Source organism: Zootermopsis nevadensis, unplaced genomic scaffold (genome assembly GCF_977971745.1).
Source record: "Zootermopsis nevadensis isolate Lab colony 2312 unplaced genomic scaffold, Znev_1.0 Znev_ptg000030l, whole genome shotgun sequence".
NCBI lineage: Eukaryota > Metazoa > Arthropoda > Insecta > Blattodea > Termopsidae > Zootermopsis > Zootermopsis nevadensis.
This window is the reverse complement of record NW_028259162.1, coordinates 16,010,558-16,026,252: the sequence shown is the minus strand read 5'-3', so window position 1 is coordinate 16,026,252 and position 15,695 is coordinate 16,010,558. Positions and strand designations below refer to the sequence as shown.

The 15,695-nt window shown below is 40.4% G+C and overlaps 1 protein-coding gene across 1 annotated transcript; it reads left to right on the top strand.

The window, feature by feature from the left end:
- The first annotated feature begins 1,401 nt into the window (after positions 1–1,401).
- LOC110834764 (uncharacterized) lies at positions 1,402–5,536 on the top strand. Its single transcript, XM_087358858.1, has 2 exons — positions 1,402–2,761; positions 4,711–5,536. Exons 1-2 carry the CDS (start codon positions 2,578–2,580, stop codon positions 4,959–4,961), a joined length of 435 nt encoding a protein of 144 aa, XP_087214984.1. The 5' UTR covers positions 1,402–2,577; the 3' UTR covers positions 4,962–5,536.
- The last annotated feature ends 10,159 nt before the right edge of the window (positions 5,537–15,695 follow it).

Genomic DNA, 15,695 nt, shown 5'->3' with positions numbered 1-15,695 from the left:
TACACAAAAGCGATTTTTTAAAAGGAGATTCTGTGCGTGGCACGTTATAAATTCCACATTGGCCTTAAATTGAAGAGCCTTCATATCCCTGAATTTGCGGTGCTTTTATTATACACGGGCCAAGGTACAGTAAAACCTCTCTAACTCGGGGTTCCACGAAAATGTGTCCAACTTACAGAGGTGTCCAGGATAGAGGGAAAGAGAGAAATCATCGTTTCAAATTGTGGTGCAATGACAGTGTGGTAATTATAGAGTATTATGGAGCCCTTCCCAAAATGGAAATTATTGATAAGAAAAATCAAAAGGGTATATTAAATTTTTACAAATTTTGTTTTCACTAAATTAAACTTGCATGGATAAGCTCAAAGGGAAGGGCACCGATACTTTACGTTTACCGACAATGCAATCTATTTACTTACATAATCTAACTACTGTAGGCTTGCTCGAATTAAGAATTAATGACAACAATAATAATCTTTTGAAACCCACTCTCATGGTTGCACATTACACCCCAGCCTCAATGAAATTTTAAATGTTCAGAATGTATTTTTTTTAATTGTACTTACGGCATTAGCTCAACATATGATGTCACTTATTTATTGTAAAAACGTCCATCACAAGACACTGCTTTTTTGCTTTTATCTTTGAATTTGTCCATCCTCTTTCTAATTTTCGCCGCAATTAGAATAAAGTTTCAACCACTACTGGTTGATTATGAGCGAAAGAACACCGTTCCAATTTCTGTTAACACTGTTTAGCTCAGTTGCAAGCACAGTACTGACAAAGTTAAAACTCCAGTGAGGGGTTTAACAAAAGAATAACTATACACTTTCACTGCATTACATTGATGTGCTCAAAGTCTCACACCCTCAATCATAAGCTAATCCTCAGGTAGAAGGCATTCATCCATCAGAAATTCAAAATAACAAAATACCAACTGTAAACGTTTAACATAAAAGCACTGAAGCTAAGTGCATGCATGCACCTGTCCAACTTACAACAAAAGGGGTGACCAAGTTCCAGGATAAGGAGTGTCCAAGATATAGGGTATTGTGGACATGTAAAATTATAGGATATTCGCCGGTTCCAATTAAAAGTGTCAAATATAGAGGAGTATCCAACTTGAGGGGTTTTACTGTACTTACTTTTAGACGTGTAACGTTCCTTTGTGCAATTTGTCTTGCCTTGCTGTACGATCGTGTCGCCCTTTTCCGGGTGTTATTCTGTGCATGCAAAAGTCTTGCAATGGCCTGATCCCACATCCAAAGTATCTTACCCCTTGTCTTCATAAGGATTTAGGAAGGAAGCCATGGTTATTATTGGCCTATAATGATAGCTTTGTTTTAAAGTTGACAAATTAATAGGATTTATAACATTTTGTTTCTTAAGTATAATTAAAGACGTATTTAATAAATGCGAGTATTAACTAACATTGGTATTCTCAGCAGATATAATATTAATTTTTATTTATTGTCAAATAACAGCTGGTTCATTTGTTTTGTATACAATATGTTTCTAACCATTACACCGTTGTATAATTATTATCGAATTCGCGTTCAACATGTGAATAACTATGAAAAATTTAGTAGTGTAAAACTGTGTGGTTTATTTGACTGTTCGTAACGAGAGAGTTTAGGAATGTTATTTAACATTAACATTATAAATGCCATTGTTCCGGTTTTATAAAAATTCTTTTAGCAGATACTGGAAATTGTCAATTCATAATAACTTAAAGCAGGTCTCGATTGTTTCCTTCTATACCCTTCGTCAATCACTATTCATTATAATTTCCGATCTCACTCGAGGCTTCGAAAACCTGCAAAGAATCAGTCACGAATATAAAATAACATAAGAAACTTAGTCTGTGATGTCACGACAGTAGTTCTATATTGTCAAAGTAAGCGGCCGACAAAAAAATTGACAAATACTGGGCAATAATTATGTTGTTTGTTATATTCCTTGCTTTCAGTTTTTAAGTTTCTGATCCGCTTAAGTGTGGACAGACTTGATCTTGTAGCCACTACACACTTCTTCAGTACCTAAATCGAGTTAAATTGTATCGGAACGCAGAATGAGTTCGACCGGATTTCAGCTATAAAGATTCCACAGCTAACTCATGCCGTATTCTTGATAGCTTGTTAAGTTATTTAACAATAAATACTACTTAAACTGCAGCCTATATCTGGTTGGATGATAGTTCACCTCTGCTTAGGCATGTGAACGTGAGGCCAGTAGTCAAGCTAGGCGGCTTTGGCTATCAGAGGGCTTTTACGCCACGGACAGACATCATCTGCCTATACCGTTAGGGGATGTCGAGGTAAGCGGTCGTAAGGCCCGATGCACACGAGCGAGTTATTTTGGCGAGCTCGCCGCGTCATTTTCTAGCGCGTTTTAGCAGTACATTGAAGCAATGGAGCCACGTACACTTTGGCGGTGACACCGCGAGATATCTGCGCTCGCCAACCACTGCTGCTGCCCAGCGAGTTCGTTGATCGCCGCGAAGCAGCAGTCTGTGTGAGAGCATTGGGCAGTGCACACGTGCTTCGCAAACCTCATAACAGCTACCGCCTTCCAGTCATGGATGCATCCGGTTTGGATGTGGAATTGTTTATAGAAGAGGTAAAGAAATATCCTGAAATATGGGATACATCTTGTAAGGAGTATCATGGTAAGATTAAGAAGAGATCCGCGTGGTTTCAAGTGTGTGAAAAGTTTTGTGAGGATTTTGCTGATAAACCGGATCTGGAGAAAAATGAAATAGGTAAGTATTATTGTTTATCTATTTTATGTTTGTGTTCTAGCGGTGGCATTTTGGCTCGAATGTGACATAAATAGTTTTTGGTAAAAGCTTGGTCAGGTTCGTTAGCCAAAACAATTCGTTCACACGTTTCAAAATGGCGGCCGTTCAAAAAATTTAACCCTCCGACCGGCAAATGCATTTTTCTCTGGCGAGAGGCCTTTTTGCTGTGTGTATAAATAGTCTTCAATCAATAATAACAATAATATTCCTAATAATTAACAAAAAATTGTTATAAAAATTCTGTTATTTCAGCAGGATAAATTACCTCCAGACGTTTTAGTACAATCAATGTTTTATTGCATAGCATCCACAAAATAGCCTAACATATAATTACACAGATTTCAGTAGAGCTATACAGTTTGAATTCCAATAGTCTGCCACGTTTGGCGGTAAATTGATTCCGCATTCACTGTGTTTGTTACCAACCAGTTTTAGATATTTAGATTTATACATTTGTCTTGCCACGGTACTCTGCCAGCACTGCTTACAAAGTAATCAGGTAATGCATTTCTTCGACGGTTTAGTGAATTTCCTCCTTGCGTTGACGGAGTTTCATTGCCCAGATCACATAGCCCATGTATACTTAATGTGTCCTGGAAGTTAAAACCATCTCTGGAACGGACGTAATTGTGAAGAACGCAGCAACATTTGATAATGCTAATAGTACAGTTCAACTTAAGATTGATGGGTCTGTGAAAGATTCTCCATTTATTCGCCAGAATTCCAAATGCGCACTCCACATATCTCTGGCCACGACATAAACGGTAGTTAAAAGATCCGTTTTTTGTAGGGGAGGAACGTTCCATTGTATGGTCTCATGACAAAATCAGACAGAGAAAATGCTTCATCCCCCAAGAAAGTGTACGGCATCGAAGGTCCTGTAGTTTCTGGCAGAGGTTGTCCTTTTGGGATACTTGCCTGGCCATTTTCTAACATTTTGTACAGCTTAGAGTTTTCAAAGATAGTGCTATCCGATTCTCTGCCACGAGACCCAACTTCTACGTAGTTGAACAGATAGTTTGCATCTGCAAACACAAACAGCACTACAGAATGGAATTTCTTGTAGTTAAAGAACTGAGAACTACTGAAATCTGGTTTAACGATTCTGACGTGCTTGCCATCCAAGGCACCCAGGCAGTTGGGGAAGTTTGCACGCTTTTCAAAAACTTTAGCATTTTCCAGCCACCTTTTGTCTGTGAATTTCGGTATGCATTCTTTGCGCAAGATCTCCCACACAGCCTTACAAACTCTTCTTACTATTTTGTGTGGCCGATTCTGTATTGATAATGCAGATAAATTAGAGTGCAGCCGCTACCCACGTATCTGGAAAAGAAGAACATTACTTTAGTGTTAATAATAATTTTCATTATGAGCCGGGATAGCTCAGTCAGTATAGTGACTAGCTACGGGATGAACGACCGGGGTTCGATCCCCGACGGGGACAGAGGATTTTTCCTCTAGCCTCTGCGTCCAGACCGGCTCTGGGACCCACCCAGCCTCCTCTACAAGGGGTACCGGGGCGTGATGCTGACCACTCACCCCAAACGCCTACATGGCGTATAGTGGGACAAACTTTACTTTTAATAATTTTCATTACCCTAGTAAGTTCTGGGCCCGGGCTGTCTGGTTTATGGGCCTACAGGGCCTCCGGACTCTGTAGTCCTCTGGAATAACTGGGCCTCTGGTTTTCCTGGGCCCTCGGAATCCCTGAACTTGTTAGTTGAGACCATAGGCCAAAGTCATCTTTTACTACCGTAGCAAATTCACGCTCAGGACGCGAAGTGGTAGGGTGTGCCCTAGTTGTGAGCTTAAATTTTATGTATATATATTTTTTGGTTGTTGTAGTGCTTCATCAAAATAAAATATCTTTACAAAATGAATCGTATACTATAGTTTGTGTTTGATTTCAGGTTCAAAATTCATTAAGAGGTGGAAGGGCATTAAAGATACTTTCACAAAACGTGAAAAGAAACAAACAAAATCAGAGCAAGGGGCAAATTCTGCCAGACGGTCGTTCCTGTTAAAGACAGTGGATCCAGGTCCCACGCAAACTAGTGTCAATGACGAAGTCGTGGAAGAGATGGATACTACAGCAGAAACATCAACAGCTGGAAATGACCCCTCCCCGACCGTACACCTGCTTCCAAACGGCGCAAGATAATTGAAAATAACTTATTAAAGTTTATGAATACTCCTATGCCAAAAGCTACACGCGAAGTACCGGACGATGATAAATCGTTTTTTGAATCATTGCTTCCAGCTGTTAAAACCTTGCCGTTGGACATCAAATTGGAGTTTAGATGCGAAGTTATTAGGTTACTGGACCATGAATGAACATCCCCAATACATCGCCCCACGAAGTTCTCAGCAATTACAACCCACCGATCGCTTTCGAGAGTTCAATAATCAATTTCATGCATCGTTTACAGATTCACCTACTCAACCTCATTTATCTGTCAATTCACAACAACCACCCTATACCATGGCCACTCCTCCATACAGCAGCAGCAACTACACGGTAACAGATGGTGAAGATTCTATGGACCTTTTTCGTAACAGTACATATTAACAATAGAATGGAGCAGTTTATAAGGGTTTCCAAATGGACTATAATTGGTAACTTACAATAAATAATTGATTTTTGTACTTAAACTTGAAATAAAGATTTCGTTTTCTTCATTTATAGTCCCACAAGTATTTCATTGTTTTTATCTTTAACTTATACCAAAACAACAATAATGTTAATTAAAAACAATATATATTGCCATATACTAAAATTGTAGGTTTACTAAACACTAAATAACAACTAAAATTTATGTTACATTTACTACAGCTTACTACAGTAGATACCAAAGTAGGGGTTAGTAAATTAGTTTTAACATATAGATACTGTCGCGTATTACATTAAAGCACTTGCTTTACTGATTACAACAAAATTATATCGGGGCAAGGATATCATTTATCCATTTTTTAAATAAACTATATCGTAGTTGCTTATTTATTAAAATAACACATAGGATATGAATACTTAAATACTCCCTCCTTACCTCAGAGTCACAACCAGCATTTCTAGAGGAGATACGATGTGCGATCAGAAAGTTTCAAGACTGCGCTTATAAAAACCCGTACACTTATCTCAGGTATTAAATTCATCCATCACCCTCGAAGTAGTTCCCCTGGGAGTGAACACAACGATCCCAGCGCCGCTGCCAAGCCTGGAAGCATCCCTGGAAATCTTTCTTTGTCAGCCTGTCAAGCACCATCTGCGATTCTGCCTGAATCTCTTCTATCGTCTCAAATCTCCTTCCCTTTAGCTGAATTTTCATCTTTGGGAAGAGGAAGAAGTTACACGGAGCTAAATCCGGCGAATAAGGAGGGTGCGGGATGACGGCCATGGTGTTTGAGGCCAAAAACTGGCGAACTTTGAGGGCGGTGTGCGCTGGCGCGTTGTATGATGCGTCGCATGTGGAGTTCTTCCTTTAGAATCAGCTGACAGGTCCCATAGCCTATCCCAACAATGTCGCACAAGTCGTTGATGGTACGACGTCGATCTTCGTGAATGGCCTGCCGAATCTTCATAACATTTTCGGGCGTTGTGCTCGAAGATGGTCGTCCAGAACGCTCGTCATCATCGACAGAGGTTCGGCCATTTTTAAAACGTGAATGCCACACAAAAGTTTGTGCACGGCCCATTGCGGACTCCCCAAATGCTTGCTTTAGCATTTCATAGGTTTCCGTAGCCGTTTTGGCGAGTCTTTGGCAAAATTTGATGCACACTCTTTGTTCATGAAAATCCGCCATTCCGAAATCGCAGGAGGGTCGGTGTAATGCACTACCAAAACTCCCGTAACTAAGAAACAAATGCTAATTCGATGATGCCGGCTGGCACACTGATTCACTATGAATGTAGGCCGCACCCCCTAGCGGCAGAAGCTCGTACTACATCCGGTTCGCCCTCTATTGACACAGTCTTGAAACTTTCCGATCGCACCTCGTATTGTCATGCTTCTACAAGGATGTTAAAGGATGTTGGGTAGATTTCCGTGTTGCTTCTATTTAGGGGCACTGTTGTAATTTTGACAAAGCGGAAATGAATGAGTTATGTGAAAACAAAGTTGACAGATTTTAGGTATGTGTGTTGATTTAGTGAGATTTGAGATTCTCACAAGGGCGAGTATGAAGATCACCCTGATGACAGCGAGAGTAAGTACCTCTGAAATGATGTCGGTTAACTTCTTCTGGACTTTGTAATGCAAGAACCCAAAAGACAACCATCTTTATATTCAATGCCATGAGAACCTGTAATCTCATCGCACCTCGTATTGCAAGCCTCATCGCAGAATCTTTACTTTTGATGGATGCATCCAGTTTTGCTGCTAGCTCATCAAACGACTTTATACTCATACGAAAATAATTGTAAAATTCTTTCGTCTTCTCTGAAATCTGTAAACATTGTCACGAACGCCCCTTTTAACAGCCGTGAACTAAAGAACGGGTGTGTCCAGTACTTCCTATTGCGTTTTTTAAGGATGTATTCATAAACGAAATAGGCAAAACTACACGTTTTCTTCAGTACACATCCATTTTGGTTGCCATCCAATCTAGTACTGGTGAGAGTTTTTCGGCGTGCTCGCAGAGATGACGCTACGTGTGCATCGGGCCTAACTTAGACCTGTTTCAGTTTATTGCTCTAGCATTCTTAGGACTGAGGTAAACCACGAACGCCTCAAGTCATAATAGTATGCTTTACTTTCGAGACTCTAAAGGAGGCATTTTGAGTATTAATCAGGAAATTTAATCACCACAATTAATTTTTCATTATAAAGTAATGTAATATTGACTCGGCTTTCGAAAATTTACATTAATTTGCGGAAGATGATCTGGTTGAAAATCTCTGTCAAAAAATTTGGTATTCTCTCGGATTGTTTCCTGCTTTTTCCTGAGCTCCTCGCTTCGAATGCCTATAAACAGTCAGCAGTATCTTCATTTCACATTCTGTTTTAAGTCGTCATTGATGTCATCCTGTGATTTTTCATTAGATACTCCAGAAACTTCACAGATGATGCAATGCAATCAAGTATAAGCTTTAAATACAGACGTTATTCACAGTCGTTTTCGCAGTGAAATGTGAGTAGTAAATTTTCGATCCAATCTGAATATTTGTGTTGCAAATGATAAAATTGCGGTCTTTTGTGTCGTTTGAGGAAACACTGAGAAGGACCTGTAAGACAGCTATGCTGGGTTACGAGTTATTACGAGCTAAATTAAACAGCCGCTTCCATTAAAATCCTGCCTTATTATACTCACAGATGCTAATTATTTGGCGTAAGAACTGAAGGTCCCTTTCTAATTATAACTTTAAAACTACTACCACTTTGGACCAGTAATTTTTTGACGCCTTCGAAATCGGTGGATAGGTCAGTTCAAACCATCGCTAGACGTTCTTAACACCACGAGACAGAAAGGGGGGGGGGGGGGGGGGGCAAAAGTTAATGCCTAATGCCCTGTGCTGGATTTGAACCTGAGACTCCAAATTGAGCGACCTAAGACTTCATAATTACTGGCTACCGCACTGAAGGCTTGAAATATGTGAAATGTGGGAACAAGGCGAAGACAAAAATAGTAGTGACTCCGTGAATCTTCACGGACTGGTAAGCGTTCCCTTTCTTTTCATGCGTAATATTGGACCGGAGTTTTGTAAAGTTTTGTTTCAGTAAGTAGGCCAAATTCTTTAACCATGTGAGTAAACCTGATCGACATGTTAACTAATAATGTAACATGACGGATGTTTAACATTATAATTAGCTTGGCAACCTTTATTGCAGACGAAATTTTCGACGTCTCGGATAAGAAATGTGAGCTACAGATTTCAATCATTGTGAAATACAATCGATAGAAGATGTGTTAACCAAATATCGAATTGAATTCGTCACATGGGCATTAGTTGCTCTTCGGGACAAACTCATAAGGACAAAGCGTTTCTACAAGATCCGAAGAGGAAGTACGTAGACATTTGTTACAACTGATTACGTTGGTGTGTGCAAGATCTCATTTCTGGAGGTGTTCTGAAAAATCTCTTTACAAACACTACACATATTTTGACAAAATATTAATCAGTGTTACCACATCTTTCCTTTCTAAGTAAAGTAAGTAAAAGGTAAAGCTGTCCCACTACGTATACGCCATGTAGGCCCTTGGAGAGACGTGATATAGCTCCTACTCATTCTTGACCTTGGCACTAGATGGGGTGAGTGGTCAGGATCATGCCCTGGCCGCGCTTTACCCCCGGGAAAGGACCCCGGTACCCATTGGATAGGAGGCTGGGTGGGATCCAGAACCGGTCTGGACACATGCTAGAGGAAACATCCTCTGCCCCCGTCGGGGATCGAACCCCGGTCGTACAGCCCGTAGTTAATCACTGTACTGAAAGCTACGCCGGCTTACTCTATTTCCAAGCAAATTCGCGTAGTCCTCTTGATTCATCTCCCCCAAAATTGATGAATATCTGTTAAATATGCCATGGACGTATGCATTTTTGCCCATATCGATTAGCTGAAGCCCCTTTTTGAATATAACCTAAATCGATCACATCATACTGAAAAAGACGCAGTTTTTCTCAGAAAATGAAAGTTGGAGTAAAACTTCTCATTTCTTCGCTCCAGGAATCTCCACAAAATGCTGAAGTCATAACAATAGTGGGAAGTATGTTAGAACGTTAATCGAAATCCTAAAGAAAGACGAGGAACCCGTTGGGCTGTGTAGCTTTGCTGTCAAAGTAAACTGTGTATACGATTCTAACGCGCATCGCTACTGAGTCACAGTGTTGTAATCAGGATGTCCCGAGTTCAAACCTTTATTTTACAATATTTGAAGACAGGGCAAAGAAATTCACTGACTCACCCAAACACTTCCACCCTCTTACTAAGTAACTACTCTCAGTTCAATTATTTCGAAATAAGAAGGCGGTAAGATTCGGGGTTATTCTTGAAGCCCACTGACGACCTTCAGGCAAGCCATTAGTAGTGAAACGAAACTGCACCACAGACGTCAGCTAGTGATCGAGTAGCTGTGCCAGGCGCACTCGGCGCAACCTCCAGTCGGCAAGCAAGGTGTTCATTTTTACGGAGCTTATATTACATAATTCCAATGCAGTTGAATCAATACAAACTCTTGAACAATAATTTAGGCGAGTCTGTACATTAATAATATTGGTAACATTCGGTATGCAGTGAAGATACTTGCACATAAGTCTGGTGTTTGCAGTATTGGCTGTATAAATCGAAGCCACGATACATCACTCATTTATGTATTTTATTAAATGGGGACATACTTGAGCTTCATTGCTACTGAAGGCTTCCCAATGATTCATATCGTTGAAGTCATTTCCCGCTGCGATGGTGAGTTGTGTTTACGCATTTCTTCCGCGCACTTGAAGCCAGCGTTTGTCAAAGAAGGTTTAGAATTCAGTTCTTACTTCAAGTAAACAACACGTTTCGTATGATTTGAGCGGTGAGTACAAAGAAGGCTGTCTTCTGGGTTGTTGCGCCGTGTGGTCTAGTGATGAGCGATAAACAGTGACCTGTGATTTTGTCACTGTGATCAGAAAATCACGATCACTGGAGTGGTTAAAGTGCTCACTAAACAGTGATCACAGTGATTCTTAATTTCTTATGCATCCTAGCGCATCCTAGTGGGAAAACGGGACACTACAGTATTTTGATAGCTCATTTCTACTGTCTGTAAATATTAAATAAACGATTTCTATACATTTTGTTTCATTTAAAACTTGATTATGTTTTATAATGTATATTAAATAAATTATATTGTCCACATCATCATACATGGAGCATAATAATAATGCATTTGACTATACAGTTGCTGTAGGCCTACCGGTACTGCTATCTTTAAATAATATTATTATACAATATCTATATAATATTTTTTTATATCTTTGCCTCACAAATATTAACCCTCACCCACTCTTCCATTAATATGGCGCAAAGCAAGGCTATAACTTCATAATGATGCTTTACAGTTCTAAATAATTTATTTCAATTGCACACTCATAGCTGCCTATCTACAAAGTTGTGTTACATAATATATTATAGCCTAATTCATTTTTGTAAACCATGACTTCACGCAAGCAAATAAAAATAGATTAACAACGTAACAATGCAACATGTGGGAATCAAATTGAACCGTACGCCAGTGTGATGTGATCACGGCGATCACTATATAAGAACTTAAAACACAGGGGGGTATGTAAGATTTGAGGTTTACACAGCGGGGAGTATGAAGATTTCTGTCTTCTGGATTGTTGCGCTGTGTAGTCTGGTCGATGTTAACCAACGTTTCAGAGGTCATACTGCCTCCGTCATCAGGGCGGGTATATTTAGATGGTCTATTAAAACATTAGACTGTGACTGCGCTGTGATTTACAATCTAACAATTATATTGACGTATCAGTTACAAGAAATACACCAAGAATAGGTACAGCAACATCAAGAGCCATTATAGAGGTAAATCGTTACCTTGAAGAAGCATTTCTTCCAAGGAACGAAGATCCTTTGCAATGGTGGAAAGCGCATCATTCAATTATCCACACCTCAGCATGGTAGTCCGTGAAATATTTTGTGCATTAGGCAGCTCGGTGCCTTGTGAAAGAGTTTTTTAAAAAGCAGGGATGCTGATTACCGAGCGTCGGAATAGACTGAGCAGTAAGAAAGCAAAAATGCTTGTGTTTTTGAATTGTAACGTGGGAAATGTTAGTTAATTCTGTTATTTTCTTGCATGCACATTCATTAACACACACACACATATATGTATATGTATATATATATATATATATATATATATATATATGGGGGTAATTAAAATATTGATTTCTGGTGCCTTAAAATGTATTTATACTAATGTATTTACCTTGTGTTCAGTTTCCAAAATGGCTGATTGCTTGCAACATACAATATTGTATAGGAAATGTTATATTTTGAAAAGAATATTAGTTTAAATAAAGTTAGGCGTACACCTAACCTAACTGTAAACTTTCATTTTAGATACAAAGTATTAAATACAATATTCTTGTAATAAAGTAATTTTATTTTACTTTTTAAATAACCATTATTTCAAATACAACTTACAGATTCTGAATTTTCGACATGTTAATTTCTGTAATTTTAGTATTCATAACATCAGCTGTACTGTAATCACACGTAAACAGAGCAGCAACAGACAGCCAGTCATATTCGCAGTAGCATCACTGTATACCACCACAGTCAATGTTACCAAGGGAGCGATGAGCTAAATCACAGCCGTGACAGAATGCTGATTGCATGCTCGCATCTCGATCACTGTTTAGCTATGTCTACACTCGTGCGCTTTTACGTTCGTCAATGGCATGCGTTATAGCGCAAGGAATATCGCACGTAACGCATGCGTCTACGCATGCCTGAAGAGAGTTGAACGGCAGCAGTTTTAGCAGCGCATGCCTCATTGCACGTGTTCCCAGCCTGAGTGGGTTTTGGTTCAACACTCTGTGCGTCTCGCTTCTCAAGATGGCGTCTTCGGAAGAAGAAACTTTGTTGTTTATCGACATTTACAGGTCGTTTCAACTGTTATGGGACCACAACCATCGAGACTACACTAATAAAACAAAACGTAGCGATGCTTTGACTGAGATGAGCAGCAAGTTAAACATCGACGTGAAGAGTGTGAAAAACAAAATAAAAACTTTGCGTTCATACTTTTCTAAGGAACGCCAAAAATTGTTTAAAAGAAAAAGTGGTTCGGGCGCTGAAGATAACTACTCCTCCACGAGGTTTGCCTATAAGTCTCTGCTGTTCATTACAGAGTCGATAACACCTAGGGGAACTAAGGAAAGTAACGAATCATTGCTGAAACGAATTGCTTGGAAACTTTAAACAAATACATTAAGGACGCAAACGAATCACCTGTAGCTAAAAATCTCAGCGTTATAGCTAACTTGATCGCAACAGGTATCGCTTCTCTGAAGTGAGTGTTCCTTTTTGCGATTTTCGGCGCAACTATTTCCAAAAGCGTGTTAAAGTTTGGTCTGGGCATTCGTGTAAAGTTTCTAAATAGAACCTCTTCATCGACTTCCAAATCCTTCAGAATTCCAAAATTCCGTTTCTTTAAATAATCCTTCATCCATATGCGTCGCCGCCGTTGCTCTTTTCTCTTTCTTTCCCCTGCGATAACTAAATATGCTGCACTTATGCCCATAAGTAAGGTTGCGTCTGCCATGTTCCTCTCTCCTGTTCAGAAGAATTGCCTGACAAATGGCAGCATAGTGTGGACAGGTAGGGGCATGCCTTTGACACATTCAACAAAGGCATGCCCTAAACGAAAGTTGAATTGAATGTTGAAGCGTAAGTTGAATTGAAAGTTGAAAACGAAAGCGCACGAGTGTAGACATAGCTATAGGGTGGAGTGCCAGCAATCAAAGTTTCTGCTCCCGCGCAATGTTTGTCTTGTTGATTCGACTACATGTTTCGGCTATTACGTAACCATCATCAGGTATTTACGAAAGCTACTGCATCATTTATTTGCAACGTACATTGTTATTCTAGTTAGATTTATCAGTTCAATTTAAACATTTTGAAACCCTTTAATATAAGTGTGTCTTGTGGAAATATAGGAGACTGAAATACAGAGTGCGGCATTGGAATATGACGGTTTTCAGAACGCTCCCGCAACTAAACGCGTGACGTGGTGAGGTAAAGTTGTGTTACCACGTGTTCTCCAAGGTTTGCAACTCCTCCCACCAGTACGAGGTGCGATCGGAAAGTTTCAAGACTGTGTCAATAGAGGGCGAACCGGATGTAGTACGAGCTTCTGCCGCTAGGGGGTGCGGCCTATATTCATAGTGAATCAGTGTGCCAGCCGGCATCATCGAATTAGCATTTGTTTCTTAGTTACGGGCGTTTTGGCAGTGCATTACACCGACCCTCCTGCGATTTCGGAATGGCGTGTGCATCAAATTTTGCCAAAGACTCGTCAAAACGGCTACGGAAACCTATGAAATGCTAAAGCAAGCATTTGGGGAGTCCGCAATGGGTCGTGCACAAACTTTTGTGTGGCATTCACGTTTTAAAAATGGCCGAACCTCTGTCGATGATGACGAGCGTTCTGGACGACACAACGCCCGAAAATGTTACGAAGATTCGGCAGGCCATTCACGAAGATCGACGTCGTACCATCAACGACTTGTGCGACATAGTTGGGATAGGTTATGGGACCTGTCAGCTGATTCTAAAGGAAGAACTCCACATGCGACGCATCCTGTCTGAGGACCAGAAGCAGAATCGACTTCTCGTTTGTCAGGAGCTCAAAGATCTTGCAAGAACCGACCCCAACTTCCTTTCTAAGCTCCGTGTGACTTCTTCCTCTTCCCAAAGATGAAAATTCAGCTAAAGGGAAGGATATTTGAGACGATAGAAGAGATTCAGGCAGAATCGCAGTTGGTGCTTGACAGGCTGACAAAGAAAGATTTCCAGGGATGCTTCCAGGCTTAACAGCGGCGCTGGGATCGTTGTGTTCACTCCCAGGGGAACTACTTCGAGGGTGATGGATGTATTTAATACCTGAGATAAGTGTACGGGTTTTTATAGGCGCAGTCTTGAAACCTTTCGATCGCACCTCGTATAGTGAGAGTGAGCATGAGTAAGTGGCCGGTTGCACAACGCGTCTTTGCGGTAAGGACATTTTTTGAGTGTCAATCGGTAGTGGCAGTGCGAAGAAGATTTAGGCGTGAGTTTGGTATTGCACGGCACGGCAGAATTCCCCCTTAACATTATTTTAAAGTGAGTGGGAAAGTTCATTTACAAGGACATCAATGGTGAGATCTGGTTCTAGCAGAATGGCGCACACCACACGAGCATCAAGGTAATATTTGCGAGCCATGTTCCCTGCCCACGTCTTCTACCGATTTAGAGACATCACCTGGCCGCCTATGTCCCCTGATCTCACAGCCGCCTATTTCTTCATATGGGGATACTTAAACTCAAAATTTTATGTCGACAAACCTAGCACCATCATGATACTGAAACAACGCGTCTCTGACGAAATTCGAGCAATTGACGCATTTTTGTTGCGACGGGTTATGGACGATTTAAAGTATAGATTACTGTAACATAGGTTCTCGTTCAACGCATTAAGACTGAGCATGGACAATGTGAGGCGCGTTAAAGTGTGGGTGTGTGGTCCATGCAACTCGCAGCTGTATCTTCAGGGGTAGGTTCTGGTCCCCCGCAGCGAGTCTAAGCAGACGCAATGAGGCGCCTTCAATTGTGCGTCTGACCCATGAAAGTTGCAGCTGGCCTTTAGGGGTGGTACATTTTTTTGTTGCGTTTGAGTAGAATGACATACCTCTTGACCTGACTGTTCACCCATCTCCTTTGATGTTCTATATAAGCTTGTGACCCCAAGGCGCAGCATCAGAAGGTGGTCAAGAAGTCATAACTTCAACTTCGTGTAACCTGCTGTTCATCTTTTCTGTACACTTTCGTTCTTGTCTTGAGTTTGAATAAAAACCCTTCTTATTAGAAAATACGAACTGACTATCTTCTACAATTGGAATACCTAGTTATTTAAACTTATCCGCGAATCCTGAACAATCCCAAACGTATTACACAACATCCAAGGAAGCCGATTAACAACTTTACCTCAGGCACTTCCAAGAGTATTACATTACAATAATGTGCCACTTTGGTGGAGGTCACTTAAAATGTGTTATTTTCAAAACATAAATACATATTACTAACCGTCAGAAAATATGCCAAGTTTACTGTAGAGTTTTGTCAAACGCATGAACGTTCAGATTGGGTAAATTTAACAGAATGCAGGGCTTCGATTAAGCATGTACACAGAAAACTAC

Bases quoted from the DNA above. Each gene is read 5' to 3' on its own strand.
- LOC110834764 (XM_087358858.1), top strand. From the start codon at position 2,578: ATGGATGCATCCGGTTTGGATGTGGAATTGTTTATAGAAGAGGTAAAG. The intron at 2,762-4,710 runs GTAAGTATTATT...GTTTGATTTCAG, and splicing joins TCTGGAGAAAAATGAAATAG to GTTCAAAATTCATTAAGAGG.